General features: G+C 37.9%; 1 protein-coding gene across 12 annotated transcripts in view; it reads right to left on the bottom strand.

Annotated features, from left to right (window-relative positions):
- Positions 1-7408: 7408 nt before the first annotated feature.
- Sltm (SAFB like transcription modulator) overlaps positions 7409-17612 on the bottom strand; it is a 44656-nt gene continuing 34452 nt past the window's right edge. For all 12 annotated transcript variants that reach the window (XM_078049541.1, XM_078049539.1, XM_078049540.1 and 9 more), the window contains 7 exons: positions 16837-17017; positions 15990-16114; positions 14992-15162; positions 13899-14213; positions 13646-13790; positions 10546-10706; positions 7409-8462 (listed from right to left, as the gene is read on the bottom strand). In XM_078049541.1, coding sequence (XP_077905667.1) covers positions 8354-8462; positions 10546-10706; positions 13646-13790; positions 13899-14213; positions 14992-15162; positions 15990-16114; positions 16837-17017 — 1207 coding nt within the window. In that variant the 3' untranslated portion in view covers positions 7409-8353. The remainder of the gene's footprint in view (positions 8463-10545; positions 10707-13645; positions 13791-13898; positions 14214-14991; positions 15163-15989; positions 16115-16836; positions 17018-17612) is intronic.

Below are 17612 nucleotides of genomic sequence, written 5' to 3'. Positions count from 1 at the left end.
AAATTCATGGGGCTGGGGATGTGGCTCAAGCGGTAGCTCGCTCGCCTGGCATGCGTGCGGCCCGGGTTCCATCCTCAGCACCACATACCAACAAAGATGTTGTGTCCGCCGAGAACTAAAAAAAATAAATATTAAAAATTCTCTCTCTCTCTCTCTAACTCTCTCTTTAAAAAAAAAAATTCAGGGGCTGGCGATGTGGCTCAAGCGGTAGCGCGCTCGCCTGGCATGCGTGCGGCCCGGGTTCGATCCTCAGCACCACATACCAACAAAGATGTTGTGTCCGCCGAGAACTAAAAAATAAATATTAAAAATTCTCTCTCTCTCTCCCCCTCTCTCACTCTCTCTTTAAAAAAAAAAAAAAAAAAAAAAAAAAAAAATTCAGATGTGTTTTTATGACTAACACCATATTGGTTATGGGCAATTTATAAGGACCACCTATACTTCTATTGATAGTTTTCCTCCCTTTTATTTTCATACTAAATGTTTTTAAGTGATTTCAAAACAAATTATGCTCTACTCTCTAAAATTTTCCCCTAATTATTCAAAACAAACATCTTAATTACTGAGCTCAAAACTGATGTCAATCATGAAGCATCAACTGTAATATGATTTTTTTTAAGTGCTATTTTGATTCAATTTTAAGGCCCTGGCTAGAGACTGGTTAATTTCTCCTATGAGTGGCTAAGTTCACACCCCAATTACTTCCTTTATTAGGCTCTCACACTTCAGGCCACTGTGTATCTATTCTGATCATCCCAGGAAAAGATGTCAGACAATCAGGGACAGTCATGAAATGAAATTATTCAAACTAGCCAGTCTGCAGGGGAGTTCTGGAAATCTAGCTAACCTTACTGCCATTTGCCATACTTTGGCTGCCTTCAAAAGCTCGAGGTTGCTGCTGATCTGTCCTTGAGTGCAACCCTGTGTGGCCCAGCATGGTGGGTTTTCTCCTATTTAGAATTGTATCAAAGGGTTCTGCCTTTCTTTTTTTTTTTTCCCCCCATGTAAGCAGCAAAGAGGCTTTTATTGGGAGCTAGCTCTGTCCTCTGCGCGCACATAGCAACTGGTGACGCTGAGAGGCCCTGAGCCCAGGGTTTGTAGCAGTTTTATACACTTTTTGGGGAAGGCAGGGACTTCACATACATCATAGCATCTCTTAGCAAATCATCACACACAGTGGGAAAATCATAAAACAACTCTAAAACATGATTAGCACATTCACTGGCGGGAACAAGTTGGGTAGGAGTGATTGGTTACTACAAGAGGGGGATTCATTTGAACTGATTGGTTTAAGCCACTAGGGGAGTACATGCTGAACTACATGGTTTCCCAACATGTTGTCAACCACCATAAACTACTGGGAGGGTCATTCGGCGGTGTCCCAGGTATTTTCCCTGTCTCATGCTGATTGGTGATTGCAAGGGAGTTGCTATGGGTCCTCACCTAGCCTGACTGAGTCAGGGACACCTGGCGCCACAGATCTCTATTATTTATCTCTATTATCTCTGTTATTTGCAGACAAACATCTCAGCAGGGTGAGTATGTGCCTAGGAGTGCTCTGCAGGTTTTTCCAAGGACAAGGGCCACGCCCCCTTCCTTGGACAGGCTTTGCTCTGAGGTAGAGGCTGGTTTCTCAAAAATGGAGTCACATCAGTTTTTCACTGTCAACAATCCAAATTTTCATGCACAGAAAATGTTGTTAAATCTGTAAACCAGGAACCGACACTGCAACATAAAGGAGGAACTGCTGGGCTGGGGCTATGGCTCAGTGGTAGAGCGTTTGCCTAGCAGGTGTGAGGCACTGGGTTTGATCCTCAGCACCACATAAAAATAAATAAATAAAATAAAGGTATTGTGTCCATCTACAACCAAAAAAAATTAAAACAAAAAAAGAACTGCTGATACACAAGTGACAAGGCCTAATTGCAAACTCTATAATGAGCAAAAGGATATAGACACGAAAAACATCACTGTGTGTGAGAAACTGATGTGACTCCATTTTTAAAAAAAACCAGCCTCTACCTCAGAGCAGTCCAAAGTGGGGAGGGGACTGGGGTGGGGATGACCCAGTGTTCCTAGGCACACAGCCACCCTGCTGAATCATTTGTCTGTAAATAACAGGAAAGGCCTGGGGAGCCAGATACCCCTAACTGCAGTGACCAGACAGCCTTGACTCAGCAATGCAAGACCAAAGAATGCTTGAGACCTAATTTCAGACCATAGCAACAACCAATCAGAGTGAGACAGGGAACATATCTGAAATGCCAGGTGACCCTCCCAGTAGTTTCAGTGATTGATAACATGTTAGGAAACTGTGCAGTTTAGCATGTACACCCCTCGCGGCCTAAACTAATCAATTCAAATGTATCCACCACTTGAAGTCAGCAATCACCCCTGCCCAACTTGTTCCCACCAGTGAATGTGCTAATAATGTTGAGCTGTTGTTTGATTTTCCCGTGGTATGAAATTATTTGCTGTGTGATATTGTGATGCTTAGAATATCCCTCAAAAAACCTATAAATCCTCACTGATCGATGGACCAGGACTCACTCCTCGGGTCGCTGCGTCGAAAATGGTTGTGAGTTCAGGCTCGAGCTTGCAATAAAGACTCTTGTGTGTGGGGCTGGGGATGTGGCTCAAGCGGTAGCGCGCTCGCCTGGCATGCGTGCGGCCCGGGTTCGATCCCCAGCACCACATACCAACAAAGATGTTGTGTCCGCCGAGAACTAAAAAACTAAAAAATAAATATTAAAAATTCCCCCCCCCCTCTCTCCCCTCTCTCACTCTCTCCTTAAAAAAAAAAAAAAAAAAAAAAGACTCTTGTGTGACTGAACTGGATTCGGCTCCTGGAGGTCTATTGGGGTTCCACGAATCTGGCATTACATGCGATTCTGCTTATATTAAACTCTAAGAAACGTAAAATCTGTAGTGACAGAAAAAAGTGATTACTTACAACTGGAGAAGTTGCTTGGGATGACTAGGAAAGGGCTTAAAGAAAATTTTCAGGGATGGAAATATTCTGTACATAGAATATGGTGGTGGTTACTTGGCTGTGTGTACCTTTGACATCATTTGTTAAACTGTACACAAAATGGGTATAGTGTTAAACACCTGTAACCCCAGTTACTTAAGAGGTTGAGGCAAGAGGCTTGAAAGACCAGCCTGGGCAACTTAATGAGACCCTGTCTCAAAATAGGAATAAAAACAAAAAAGGACTGGGCATATAGCTCAGTGGTAAGGCACCCCTGGGTTTAATTCTCGGTACCAAAAAAAGAAAATTAAATAAACTGTACACTTATATGTGTACATATTATACGTTGTCACAAGCTGGTCGGGCTGGCAACTAAAAAAACCCACACAAACCCAGAAATACCTTTTTGGGGGGTCAGGGACACCTCCGAAATCTCAGGTATTAGCTCCAAATGCTGGAAGGCAAGTGGAGCAAGGGAGGCAAGAGATTAGAGAGAGAGCACATACTGAACCCCTCTATTTATTTAGGGGAAAGATGGTCCAAGGAAAGTTTCACTCAAATAAGGCAAGGAATTGGGTTTCAAAGGGTGAAGTCTTGCTTGCTGATGTCTTGTGGTCAGTAGGTTGATTGACATCTTATAAAGCCACACCCATCTCTGGTGCTGTGTAGGACCACAGGCAGAGGAGAAAAGGCACACATATGTTGTACCACGCAATCAGGCAGTAATGTCAGGCCAGTCCCCTCAAATGCTCTAATGAGGGTAGCTCACACACATAGCCCATACATAGCTGGCTTGTAATAATATGTAAATTTTATTTGAGAATAATTTTGTGTCTATATAATAGCAATGAACACTCAAAAAACTGATTTTTTAAGAGAATTTATATATATATATATATATATATATATAAACTGAAATATATATATATATTTTAGTTTCCAGTGGACACAACATCTTTATTTTTATGTGGTGCTGAGGATCGAACATGCCAGGTGAGCGCGCTACTGCTTGAGCCACATCCCCAGCTCAAAAACTGAAGATTTAAATGCCATTATAATACCATCAAACAACATACTATGTCGAGATAATTTTTTGCAAAATATGCATAAGCCCTATATACTGAAAATTTGAATTTGACATTATTTCACCTTTTTTTATATGATAGCTTGGAGTTTTACACTTAAATTTTTAAAATGCTGGTCAGTATGTATTGGAACAGTTATTTTTGTTTGGTGAATAAAAATTTTTATTAATGCAAGAATGTTTTACTTAATTTTAATAATACCTTTAAATTTTTTTTTAACGCTGGGGATTGAACTGCTTTACCACTCAGTTACATCCCTACCACTTTTATTTTTAAAAAATATATTTTAGTTGTAGATGGACACAATACCTTTATTTATTTATCTTTATGTGGTGCTGAGAATCGTACCCAGGGCCTCACATATGCTAGGTGAGCACGCTACCACTGAGCCATACCACTTGTGATTTTCCTGCTTCAGACACCTGAGTTGCTGGGATTACAGGCAAGCACAACTGTGCCTGGTTTAAGTTTTTTATTTACTTTTACAATTAATTTTGGCATGGTAGTTTCTGACTTCAGTATCTTGCCCAAAATTAAAAAGACTGGGCCTTATCTTTCTTGAAGAATTATAAGCTTTCTGGTGTTTCTAAATCACTGATATTGTGGTGAAGCACTTGGATTGCTCATCAAGTACATGGAAGATTTCAAATTCTCCTTTTTTCTTTTGGCCTAGAGGAGTTCATCTTCCTTATTTATTTATTTTTTAAAATGTATTTGACATTTACTACCACATCAAACAATGTAGATATCAGTGAAAACAATACAAAGTATTCTAATCATCTATCATTTTCTTTGCAAAGCTTTGTTTTTTGCTAGTATCTGGTGTGTGTTTAGTAATGAACATAATTAAAATTGGCCACTACAACTTCAGTCTTTCATTCTCAATGTTCTTTACTAAACATAATCCAAATGAAGTTTAACTGGCTTAAAGTAGATACATTAATTGGTAGTCTAAAGGACCACTTTTAGAAAAGCCACAGTATTTTTCTTGAATGTTTTTACATAAAACACAAGATTCTCTAAAAATGTCCAAATTTTGACTATGTACTCTAAACTGTCTGAAGCCACACTCACAAGATGTGCTTAATGGGTTTAAGCTAATGATCACACTGTTCTTTCCTAACATGGTGAAGGTATAAACACCTTTGGGACTTAACAATGATTCTTCCAGTTTATTATGTCATCTACCTTAACAGTGAACACACAATGTCATTAAGTCAACACTGCTAAGGATGCATTATGGGGTATTTTTATCGTTGTGAATTTCTTAGACTTTGTGTGATGACCAAATACTTTTTAAAGGTCAGTAACAGCTCTAGTTCATTCTACCAGGAAGTATAGATCTGTCCTAAAGATTAATCAGTTGCAATTGTAGCAAATGGCTCTATCCTTAAAAATCATCAAGACTTTCATAGGCAAGATACTTCACAACAAGTATTCTGGCTTTACAACAAGCATTAATGACTGCAAGGTAGGAACTGAGTACATGGCAGTGGGCTGCTTCTGGGAGATGGTAAGGGAAGGGCCTTTGGCTATCACAGGTACTTTGCCCAAGGGAATCCCTAAGTTAACATTAACTCAGCTCAATTAGTTCCTTTGGCCAGGCCACCTACAAAAGCCACTGTCTAGTCTTATATGCTTCTAGTGCAATAACAGTAACAGCAAACCTGTCAGCACATAAGTATTTTTCGTTACCCCTCAGCCGCTGGCAGGATTTTGATGGAGTCTGTGAAATAGTAATGCAGCTGGCCCGAGGTGAATCAGGGTTGGCAGGGCCCTTTCCTCCTCCAATCTTCCTGTTGTGGAAGGGGACCCTAGTGGTCAAGAGCCTAAGTCCTCAACTGGGTCTCAACCCCTGGGACGGCCTAGAGTCTGCTAGATCTGGCTCCCTTTACTCCAGGCCCCGAGAAGAGCTGTTCCCAATACCGCGCAGAAGGGGATTGAGGTTTAGAGCTATATAATCCTCCTACCAAGCACTATTTTGGGTTTTAAACTTGGGGAACACCCACCGTCTCTCCTATCAAAGGCCTCCATCTTCCTTTTGAGAATCTTCCAATCTGTTTTTCACTATTGACTCAGCTAGCCAAATCTGCCAGATTTAGGATGATTATCAACCTCCAATATTCAGTCAAAAATCTCAGGTGGTTTTTTCAGGTTTTTCAAAACATGAAAAAGCTATAACCATAGCAATGTGACAAAAAAATAATCACACGGTATCCAAAGTGACACTGTCTACAGCCCAGTGTCTGTTAAATGTTGTGCCCTTCAATATAAATGTAGAAAAGTCTGGCCCAATTCAAAGATTTTGGGTTGGGGATCAAACTCCGGGCCTTATACATGCTAGGCAAATGCTCTACTACTGAACTACATCCCCAGCCCTTCAAAGATCTAATTTTTAAAGAGCAGATACCTTCTTAGATGACTATCTCAACAATGGGCAGGACAATAATTGTAACCTTTGGCTAGTAGGATTCTTTGGAGTATTAGGCAAGCAAATGTACTTAAAATGTTTACATGTTGTCCAGCACATCATGTCTAGCCAATGCAGTCACTGTACGATAATCCCTTTTAAGAAATTCAGTCCTATTCTACAAATGAATATAATGGCATCACAACCCAAAGTCACAAAACAGAAGTAGGGCTGAAACTAGAGTTAGTTCACTCCTTATGAAATCTAAACAGCACAAAAAGTGTCAGTACACCAAAGGACCAAAGATTAGAGTGCTCTGGATGCTCACACCACTCCAAAGTCAGAGCCAGTCAGAAATGTCATGAGTATGACCATATATACCCAGGAACAAACATCTATAAGAACTTTAAGAAGATCCCTCCTCCTATCAAGGGAAGGGCTTCAGAGTGACCCCTGGCTCCCATCTTTCACAATGTATCGACATGCAGAATGCTGAGTTTACCAAGAATCTAGACTGGATTACTCATCACTGATTTCTATGAATGGACAAGGAAAGATTTCATGAAGGAGGTGGTGTTCAGAGTTTACCTGGAAAGTCTTTCCTAGAAAAGACTTGGAAAAAGTACCATAAGAATAGTGGTAAACTTCCTTTCTCTCCTTTCCCTCTCTTTCTTTCTCATTCTGAAGACTGAACTCAGGGTCTTGCATGTGCTAACCAAGTATTCTATCACTACACATATGACCCCTAGCAGTTAAAGTTTCTAATGAATTAAGAGAGTGTGCTGCTAGTACTGGGGTAGGGTCAGAGCTAGATCTATTTCCTAGAAACAAACATCCAAAGACTTCCTTTAAAGTTCTATGGCTAGTAAGTTACTTTGTGGATCACACCAGAAAGGACTGGAGGACTAACTCCTAAAGAGCTGGAAACAAAGACACATACACTTCCAGGTGTGGATTTTTATTTTCACAAAAAGACAACAATGTCTTTCCACATACAAGTATTTACAAAACCCAACTGATTCACCAATCTAGAATCTGGGTTTTTTCCACTTCTCAACATAGTTGGGAACATGGAAACATTAATACCCACACAATTCTCAGAGATGGAATTTATCCATCACATAGTGCAGATTACCTAAAAGTGCACTTACCTGCACAACTCAGTCTAAGAACTTCGTGATACAAACCTTGGCCAAGGTTTTGTTAATCTATTTGGTTTCATACCATGCAAACCTGAACAAGTGTGCTGCTACACTAAACTGAAAATCAGTTCTCATTTTACAATTAAAAAGGTTCTCAACACTTTAGCAACTATACAGAATATGAAGGTTTATTTCAAAAAAGATTACATTTTTTTTAAACCAGGATACACAGATGCACTTAATGTAACAGTACCTTCTGCAAAAATAGGTTACATAATACTCAGAAATGCAAGGAACAATCTTATTCTCTAAAAATTAAGACAGCAGACTTTTAAGCTTAGACAGCCTCCAAAATGGAGCCTGAAAATGCTTGGTGACAAGAAGTAACTCTAGAGCCCGACACCGCAGAGGTAACGCTGCAAATTAAACCACTACCACACGGCTGCAAACTACTCTTCATATTCACACAGCATTAAACAAAACAGTTTCAATTCCAATCTTTTCAAATGTGTCTTGGTGCTGCAAGAAAAAAAGTTGAATGATACACAAAACTATTAAAAGTTACAACAGAACTATTTAACATCTTCTCTAAAATTGAGAAAAGCAATCATGTTAAATTTTTAAAAAAGAAAAAAAAGTCTGACAGAACTCTCAAGCAAGTCAGAGGTCCTCTTCATAAGTAGTCAAGTAAAGTTTACAGGAGATTTCAATAAATTATCTCAAAACCATGGCAGAGAGCTCATTTTCAAAATCGCCGTGGGGGTCCACCCTTAAATGGCTTAAATCCAGAGCCACTTCCTCTTGGCATGGAATTGCCACTGATCTGTACAATTCTATTAATTGGAGATGCATTACTGAAAGAGGTTTAAAAGAAAAAAAAGTCAGAGAACAAAGAACAAATAATCACACAAATATCAACACAGAACATTTTATCAGACTTTGTTCTTTACTGTACTTTATCTACTTTAAATCGATTACTCTTTCCAAAACCCTATGAGGTAAATATATCAACAGTAATCCTGATTTACTTGATGGAGTAATTGAGACCTTGAGATAAAGCAACTAATGGTGGAGTGTGAATCTGAATTTGGCCGTCTTATTTCTGTGTCCCTCTTCAGAGGCCATTTGATGGCCTATGTAAGAATGGACCCCAGATCAACAACATTAGCACCAACCAGAAGGTTATTAGAAATGCAAACTCCACCTCCCCAATTCTACTGTAGTACTAGGGACTGAATGCAGGGGCACCCTCCCACTGAGCTATATCCTAAGATGTCTTTTTGTTTGTTTTTAATTTGGAGATGGTCTAAGTTGCTGAATTCTCCTGCCTCAGCCTAGAATTATAGGCATACAACACACTGTGCTATTAGAAATGTGAATTCTTTTCAGATTAGACCCAGGGGTGCTCAACCACTGAGCATATCCTTAGCCCTTTTTTATTTTGAGACAGGATCTAGCTAAATTGCCAAGGCTGGCTTTGAACTTTCAATCCTTCTGCCTTAGCCTTTAGAGCTGCAGGGATAACAGGCATGCTGCACTACCATGCTCAGGTTAGAAATGTGAATTCTTAATCCCCACCTCAGACCACTGCAAGAGAAATTCTGGGGGTAGGACCCCCAACTGACTGTTTTAATAAGCCTTTCATGAGATTCTGCTGTTCATAAAAGCTTGAGGAACCTATGTGTTATAAGAAGTCACTCAAGAAATGTTTCTGGAATCTTTATATATAATGCAACTTTATGTATAATTGTATTATATATAAAGTAGTAAGTGACAAAATGGTTTAAATAGAATAAAACCTATTATAAAAAGGTCTGAATTCCAGGCTGGAGCAAGTAAATGATATACCAAATTGGGAATTTCCAACAGTTAAGACCAAGATGAGGTTCATGTTTTTCTAGTTGGAGAAAGTGAGACAGTTGCTGGCATTGGCCAAGTAAAAGACGTTTCAGGCAACAAAAGGGACATGAGGGTTGAAACAAGAGAAAAATTTGCTTGTGACCATGAATTGATGGAGATAGTTAAAGCATTTTCATGGAGGTAGCAACATACAGTTAACAATAAACAGCAGTGTCTACAGCTCAGTCATTGGAGGAGCCAGGAAAGAGAATCAAAAAGTGAAAAAATTATATAACCTTAGAAAATAGAAGATTTTAAAAATGAGGAAAAACAAAAGTGTAAAATAAAGCTTAACTATGTTAAGGAGACTGAGAACTAAGAAAATTATCAAGAAAAAGTCATTGGTGATCTTCAGACAGGTAGGGATTACAGGCCTACAACATCATGCCCAGCTAACATTCAAGTCTGATGATATAAGTGATTAATAGGACAGCAGTGATCGGGGTCACTCAGCCAAGCTAGTATCTTCTTTAAGACAAGGAAATGGGAAATAAAGAACGACAAGAGAGAGATGGAGGTAGAGAGGCTAAAGATTGCCTGCTGAAGGGCAAAAGGACGATGATGTGAAGGTGTGGGGGAGGGAAGCAAAACAAACTTGCTTCTTCGCATATGAACAGGCTTTGGGTTAAATGTCCAAGAGTTTTGCTAGTTATTTGAAAGAGCAAGAAATAGAACATACCTTCAATTTCTTCTTCCTATGAATATTAGGAATGCTAGGTAGTGAATAACATGATGGTTCCAAAATGAGGTTAATGTTAATTACCCACTGAATTCTGACACACAGGCATACATGTATCTAGATGAACTTGCCAAAATGCCAATCAATCAACTTCAATGAGGAATACAAACTAAGAAATTAATATCAGTTGCCCTGCATGTAATCTTGTAGAGATTCTGAGTCAATAAAATGGGATATGTTTGGCAGACATAGTTTTTATTAACTGTAATTTAATCTCAGAAACTATAATGACCTTTAAGGAAAGTATAAAAGTTTGGTTGTGTGATAGCAGAAAATGTCTTAACAGATTAGCTATTTACCTTGAATGTTGGCTTATCATGCCCGTTCCTGCCCGGCCATCACCCATTCGCCTTGTATCATGATAGCCAGGCCCTTGAGAAGGTGGACCATGCCACTCTTTCCTTGGTCCACTTGTGTCCCGTCCATGGCGTTCAACCACATGTCGTTCTTCAGGATAGTGCTAAAGAATAGCATATGAAAAGAAAAGTCACTGACATATTCAGTTTCATACTAATTTATTTATACTGTTGAATTTTTTTTTTTTTTTTAGTTGTAGTTGGACACAATACCTTTATTTATTTTTATGTGGTGCTGAGGATTGAACCTAGTGCCCCTGACGTGCTAGGCTAGCCCTCTACCACTAAGCTATAACCCCATTCCTAAACCGGTATGCTTTTAATACTAGAAGCAAAGTAATAAAGTCTCTGAGAAGATCAAAAGGATAAGTGACACAACAGTATACAAAGAGTGCCCATCTGTTTTGTACTGAGAAGCTACTCAGGCTTCAGGGTAGGGTTTAAAGGAAAGGGTTGAGAACCTTAATTTCTATTTTTATAGCTTTCAGCACCATAGCATTTTTGGCCCTAAGTATTTCAAATGCCTGGATCTATATATATTATATGAAGGCACATACACGCACACACTCAAAAAAGGTCAAAACCTTAAGACAAATCAGGTTGAGAGTATATGAGCAACCTATCAGGACAATGTGCAAATGGAACCTAGAAATAGGAGTTGAGATCTTCTTTTAAATTAATTAATTAATTAATTAATTTATATGCAGTGCTGAGGATTGAACCCAGGGCCTCACACATGCAGGCAAGTGCTCTACCACTGAGCCATAACCCCAGCTCAAGAGTTGTCATCTTATTTTACACAATACTAGTTAGTGCTATGGCTCTTACAAGGTACCACATCCATGACTACAAAAATACAAAGTAGTCAGCATAAAGAAACGGAAGCCATAGAACTAAAGATCTGAGGAAGAGTCAAGAGTTGTGACACCTAGCTTACAGGAAACTGAAGGTGTCCACAGAAATACTTAGAGACAACTTAAGGAGCAACATTGTGAAAAAGAGAATTTTCCTGGAATACAGGATCTCCTCCTTAAGATATGTTTTCTAAAAATACACCTGAAAGCAGGTGGTCAGTTTATGAGACAAGTTTAAGTTTTACTCTAAATGAGGCAGAATATATAGACTACATACTCAGTCTTAAAAGTTCTGTTCAACCAACCTAGGTACCCTTCAACAGATGAATGGATAAAGAAAATGTGGTATAAATACGCAGTGAAATAAAAAAAAATGAAATTATGGCATCTGCAGGTATATAGATGGAACTGAAGATTATAGTAAAGGAAATAAGCCAATAATAAAAAAAAAAAAAGAAGAAACAAAGGCTAAATGTTCTCTCTGACATGCAGATACTAATATACAATGCTTGTGGTCCCCATCAACATTCACTGGATTAGACAAGGGGAATGAAGGGAAGGCAAGGGAGGTGGGAATAGAAAAGACAGTGGAATGAATTGGACATAACTTTCCTATGTTCATATATGAATACACCACCAGTAAAATGCTACATCATGTATGACCATAAGAATGGGATCCTCATTAGAATAAGTTACACTCTATGTATGTATAATAAGTCAAAATACACTCTACTGTCATGTAAATCTAAAAAGCACAAATAAAATTTTTTAAAAAAGAGAAACTTATTATAAATACTTGTCCATAAAAAAAGATCTGGCTGAGCACAGTGTTATATGCCTGAAATCCCAGAGGCTCTGGAGGCTGAGGGAGGAAGGTTGTGAGTTGAAAGCCAGCCTCAACAACAGCGAGGTACTAAGCAACTCAGTGAGACCCAGTCTCTAAATAAAATACAAAGTAGGGCTGGGGATATTGCTCAGTGGTTGAATGCCCCTGAGTTCAATCCCCAGTTTTAAAAAAAAGTTCTGTTCAAGATAAATAGCTCAATAAACCTGTCTATTAAACATTTTTCCTTATTAGAAACATAAAAATTTATACAGCCACAAGACCCAAATCTGTTTCATATATATGCTGGGTAAAATGATATATAATACTAAAAAGAATGCAAAGAGATTTTTGGCCATATTCCTGGTCAAAAAATATTATTACAAAACCTAATATGTATGTATTCAAATGCAAAATGAAACACCAGGATACAATACAAAGACACACTTCAGAGGATTCTTTTTCTTTTTTTTTGTAGTTGTAAATGGACAGAATGACTTTATTTTATTTGTTTATTTTTATGTGGTGTTGAGGATTGAATCCAGTGCCTCACGCATGCTAGGCAAGCACTCTGCTGCTGAGCCCCAGCCCCAGCCACTCAGGATTCTTGATATTCAATTTTATAGAAGTATATTCTATTCATGCTAGTGTCAACTCAAATACCAATATTTCATCAATAAAATGAATTTATATAAGGCAAAAGGTTTTTGCCCATTCAAGCCATTAGGAAATCAAAACTTTCCTCTGCCTAGCTCATTAATTTACAAAACTTTCAAGTAAATACTGTCACAAGAATTAAGCAATTAAGGAGCTTGGTGGGATGGCACACACCTACAATCCCAGCAAGTCAGAAGGCCAAGGCAGAGGAGAACAAGTTCAAGGCCAGTATGGGCAACTTAGTGAGACCCTGTCCAAAAGCAAAAATAAAAAGCACTGGGAATGCAACTCAGTGGTAGAACACCCCTGGGTTCACTCCTCAATTCCACAAAAATAAAAAATGAAAAGCAATTAAAATATATATTCTACTCATCTTCCTTTATTTAGAAGAGAACAAAAAAAGTTTTATTGCATTTCTATACTAAGCTACTTAATGAAGGAAAGGAGACAATTAAAGTCATCATTAAGAAGGTTCATTTACCAAATGTAATAATTCTCAAATTATAGCAGCAAGCTTAATAAAAATGAAGTAAATATGTCAAGGTTAGTATCCTACTTTTTTACTACTGACAGTTCAACTGAGAAAGAGTTAGATTTTTTGAAAGAAACAGTCTCTCAGTCTTTTCAATCTAACTAATTTAGGCCACATTATAATGATACTCTATATTTGCAGAGTATGAGTTTCCAGTAAATCATCCCCAGCATTTACCTGGGCTCCACTCCCTCGATCTGAGATGATTCCTCTGTCTCCTTCTCTGCTTCCATAACCTGTGGCATTACTGCGATTTCCAGGGGGAGCGCCTCTTACGCTGTGTCCTGATACTTCTCTACCAGACCGTTCTGGCCTTTCAACTCTATTAAAGAAACCACAGAAACAAGATATAATCAAAACTTCATTATAATTTTTTTTAAATCCAAATGCATTATACACTGTTAGAAAGGTGTTAAAAGTATACAAATACCTTGCCTCACGTTTATCTGCAGACATGCTTCCTTCACTTTTCCAGGAGGTTGGTCTAGAAGGATTGGGCCCTGCTTCTCGAGGGTGTCTAGCGTGAGCAATATCAGGCCTGTCATGAATGATCACTGTTCTCCTCTCATCTCGTTCCCCTCGTACCTCTCGTCTGTCTGTTTCTCTAAGTTCGTTTCTTGGTGGTGGAGGCTCATTTCTTCTGGAATCACTGAAATTTTTGGGATACCTTTCAAAGCTTGGATCTTCTCTTCGTGCAGTTGGTCGTGCTTTTTTCCCTTCACTCGGACCAACAAAGCGTTCTCGCCTGTTGTGGAAAAACAATGCAGGTCCTAAGAAGTACTCACTTTGTCTTCTTCTGAACTTTACTCGTATAACCTGTAACTTATGCCACCTTCTTTTCAAAAAAACTAAAGGCAAGACCCACAAAAAAGTTAACTTTAAGAATTTTCATTTAAATTTAGCTAAATGGGGGCTGGGGATGTGTCTCAAGCAGTAGCACGCTCGCCTGGCATGCATGCGGCCCGGGTTCGATCCTCAGCACCACATACAAAGATGTTGTGTCCGCCGATAACTAAAAAACAAAATATTAAAATTCTCTCTCTCTCTCTCTTTAAAAAAAAATAATAAAAAAAATAAATTTAGCTAAATGTCTGGCAGGATAGTTTTTTTTTTTAAGAATAAGGAGAAATAATGTCACTCAAATCACTAGCAACTTTAAGAATATTTTATTGTATGTAACAACTGAAGTACTTGTTAAGCTATGTGTTCCCACTCAGTATTAAAGGTAAGAAGATAAAGCCAGCCAACCCACTTGTATAGTGGCCTATTTAACTAATTTTGAATATTGAACCACATCCCCATTAACAAAAAGCAAAATTAGACAAACACATTTTGATCTGAACATTCACTTCTGGCTTAGTACTTCTTTTTTGTGTAAAACCCAGGACTTTGCACATGCTAAGTGTTCAGTGTTCTCCACTGAGCTATACCCCAGTCCCATGATTCAACACTACTTAATTAATATTTTCATAGAGAACCAGAGTTAGCAATAACAAGTCTCAATTTTTAACATATCTACCTACCTTTCAAAAGATGAAGACTGTACAGCTGAACTCTCGGGAAACCTGCCCCTTTCCCGGTGATCAAAGTCATTAAATCTGTTCTGTTGCCGAGAGTAGTCAGATCCATGACTGAATCGTGCATCTGTATCTAGAGACAACTTTTTATTCTCGCTCCAGTAAGGGTCATCTCGCCTTAAAGAGAAATTTTTGCTCATTTATATGAAACGACTTTTACAATAATCAAAACCCACTCACTTGGAGTCATACATACCATGTTAGAACTGTGGACACAAGAAGCTACTAAACTCAAGACACAACACAATTTAGTTAGGAGTGCAAGCTACCAAGGAATTAACTGCTAAATTCTGTAAAGTCATATAATGTTAGAGGAATTTAAACAGAAGAGAAAAATAGTCTTAAAAATCTGCCTGTTTTAAAAATCATTAAATGGAAAAGACAGATGAAACACTTGATGCAATGTTATAATAAACTCTAACTAGCAGTCCACAACCTTTGCAGTTATCTTTAACTTTGGAAAAGCAAGTCTCAAGCACATTCATTCCACCTAGTTCTTCACACAATCTACTAAAGCTCACAGAATTTATATTAGGATAATTAAATGAATATATTTATATTTTAAAATCTATTATTAATGAACACAAACACAAAAGAATTCAGTCTTTCCTAGTTTATGACTTATATTTTTGAACTATCTACATTACTGATAAAAACTTTCAAAATGGGTCTGAGTTTGAGAATCATTATCAAAACCTACCATGACTACATATTTTCAATCATAACAAAAAATCATTTGGCATTAAAGAAGGGGAAAAGGGAGAGAAAGAAAAGCAGACTATTCCTACTTGATACTGCACTGGGTCCATTCTAGTACTGAAATCCTTCCCACCCCAACTTGGCCATGACCTTTTATTCCAGGGACAGGAGCCTGTACTTTTTAGTTCTTTAGTCTTGGCTTGATAGGAATGATATAGCAAGTAAGGAAGAAAGTAAACAAATACCTATGATCTACATCATGTGGGCGTTTCAAAGAATTCCTTTTTTCTTGTTCATAACGTAGCTGCTGCTGCTGCCTTCTGAGTTCCTCTCGTTCTCGAGCAATCCGTTCGGCTTCCTTACGACGTTCCTTTAGATGACACAGAAGGAAGAACCAGCCAATACAAAATGAAGATAGAAGGTAAGCATATATGCAACTGTGTTTTAATCCAGTCAGTAAAAACCCATCATAGGCTAGTGTCAAGCAAAACACACACCTGGGACAAATAAATTTGATTTCAATAATCTACGCTACATGTAACTATTGTTCTGCAACACTAAATATGACAGGGTTGAGTGGTGAAAGCTGGCAAGTATTTGGGAAGGTCAGATTTAGTTTAATCATTTGACTAAAACAAAAGCACTTAAAAGGGAATTAGATATAGAACTCTTAATATGTAGGAAACCAAGTGCCTTAAAACCCTGGATTGCAATTGTACAAAGAGAGGCATTATTTCCTTCCATCCGTGGGATTTTATTCCCACTATCATATGTAAGAAAATACTTATTGTTTTCTAAGATTGGGATAGTGACAGAGCCTGGATTACAACTACTCTGGACTCAGAGTCCTATGCTCAGACTATTAGGCTGCCATTATATTGCAGAGCTAGAGTTATTACCAATTATCTAGAACAGAATCACTATTAAACGTATTTTGAACTAGTACCTAATTCATTGTTAGGGATACTTAAATGTTCATTAGTTTAACTCAATCTATAAAAGCTTTACAATAAGTAAAGCAAATTTTAGGAAAAAAATCACAGTGTTTGAAAAAGGTGAGTTATTTAAGATGAAAAGATTTTCTGACTGCACCTGTTCAATACGAATGCGTTCCCTTTCCAAGCGTTCGCGTTCCATTCTCTCTCTCTCTAGTTTTTGCCTTTCAATTTCTAGGCGCTCTCTCTCTCTCTGTAAGCGTTCCCGTTCTTCCCGTTCACGAATTATTCTAATGCGTTCTCGCTCTCGACGCTCTCTTTCTGCAATCTCTCTTCGTCTAACAAAAATCAGTATTTAGAAATACTTAAATTATGCTAGCACTGTGTGAAAGAGAATAGCTGTTGAATTTTTCCTTGAGGTTGTCAATTTTAAACTTCAACTTAATCTTAGTCGTTTTAATGTAATTGGAAAGAGAACTCAAAATAAAACTTTAAACAGATTCCAATATTGTCACTTTTTTATAAGACTGTCAACTGAACGCTAAATTTTTATAGAATCGTTGCCTTTTAGATGATTCCTGTTTAAACAAAAACCCCACTGAAATAGCCCACTAATTGTCATTTTAAAAAAGATATTCTATAATATATAAAAACTACAAATTTGTCTAACATATATTCTATCTCCTTAAATAATTTATGTACTTTATTCTGATGACTTGGAATTATAACTAAAAACATCAATTATAGCAAATGCTATATATTTAAAAAAATGGTGCTCAAGAGTCCCGTTTGGTGCATTTAACAGACGGCTCCAGGTAACATGCTTTCTGGAGTCAGAGGTAGCTCAATCATTTAAACTAAATTAAAACACTGTTTATACTTTTTATAGTGTTTTTGTCTTTCCTCACTCTCAGGTAGTCAGCATACTTTTCT

Source organism: Ictidomys tridecemlineatus, chromosome 5 (assembly GCF_052094955.1).
Source record: "Ictidomys tridecemlineatus isolate mIctTri1 chromosome 5, mIctTri1.hap1, whole genome shotgun sequence".
Classification (NCBI taxonomy): Eukaryota; Metazoa; Chordata; class Mammalia; order Rodentia; family Sciuridae; genus Ictidomys; species Ictidomys tridecemlineatus.
This window is presented reverse-complemented; position numbering and strand designations above follow the sequence as displayed.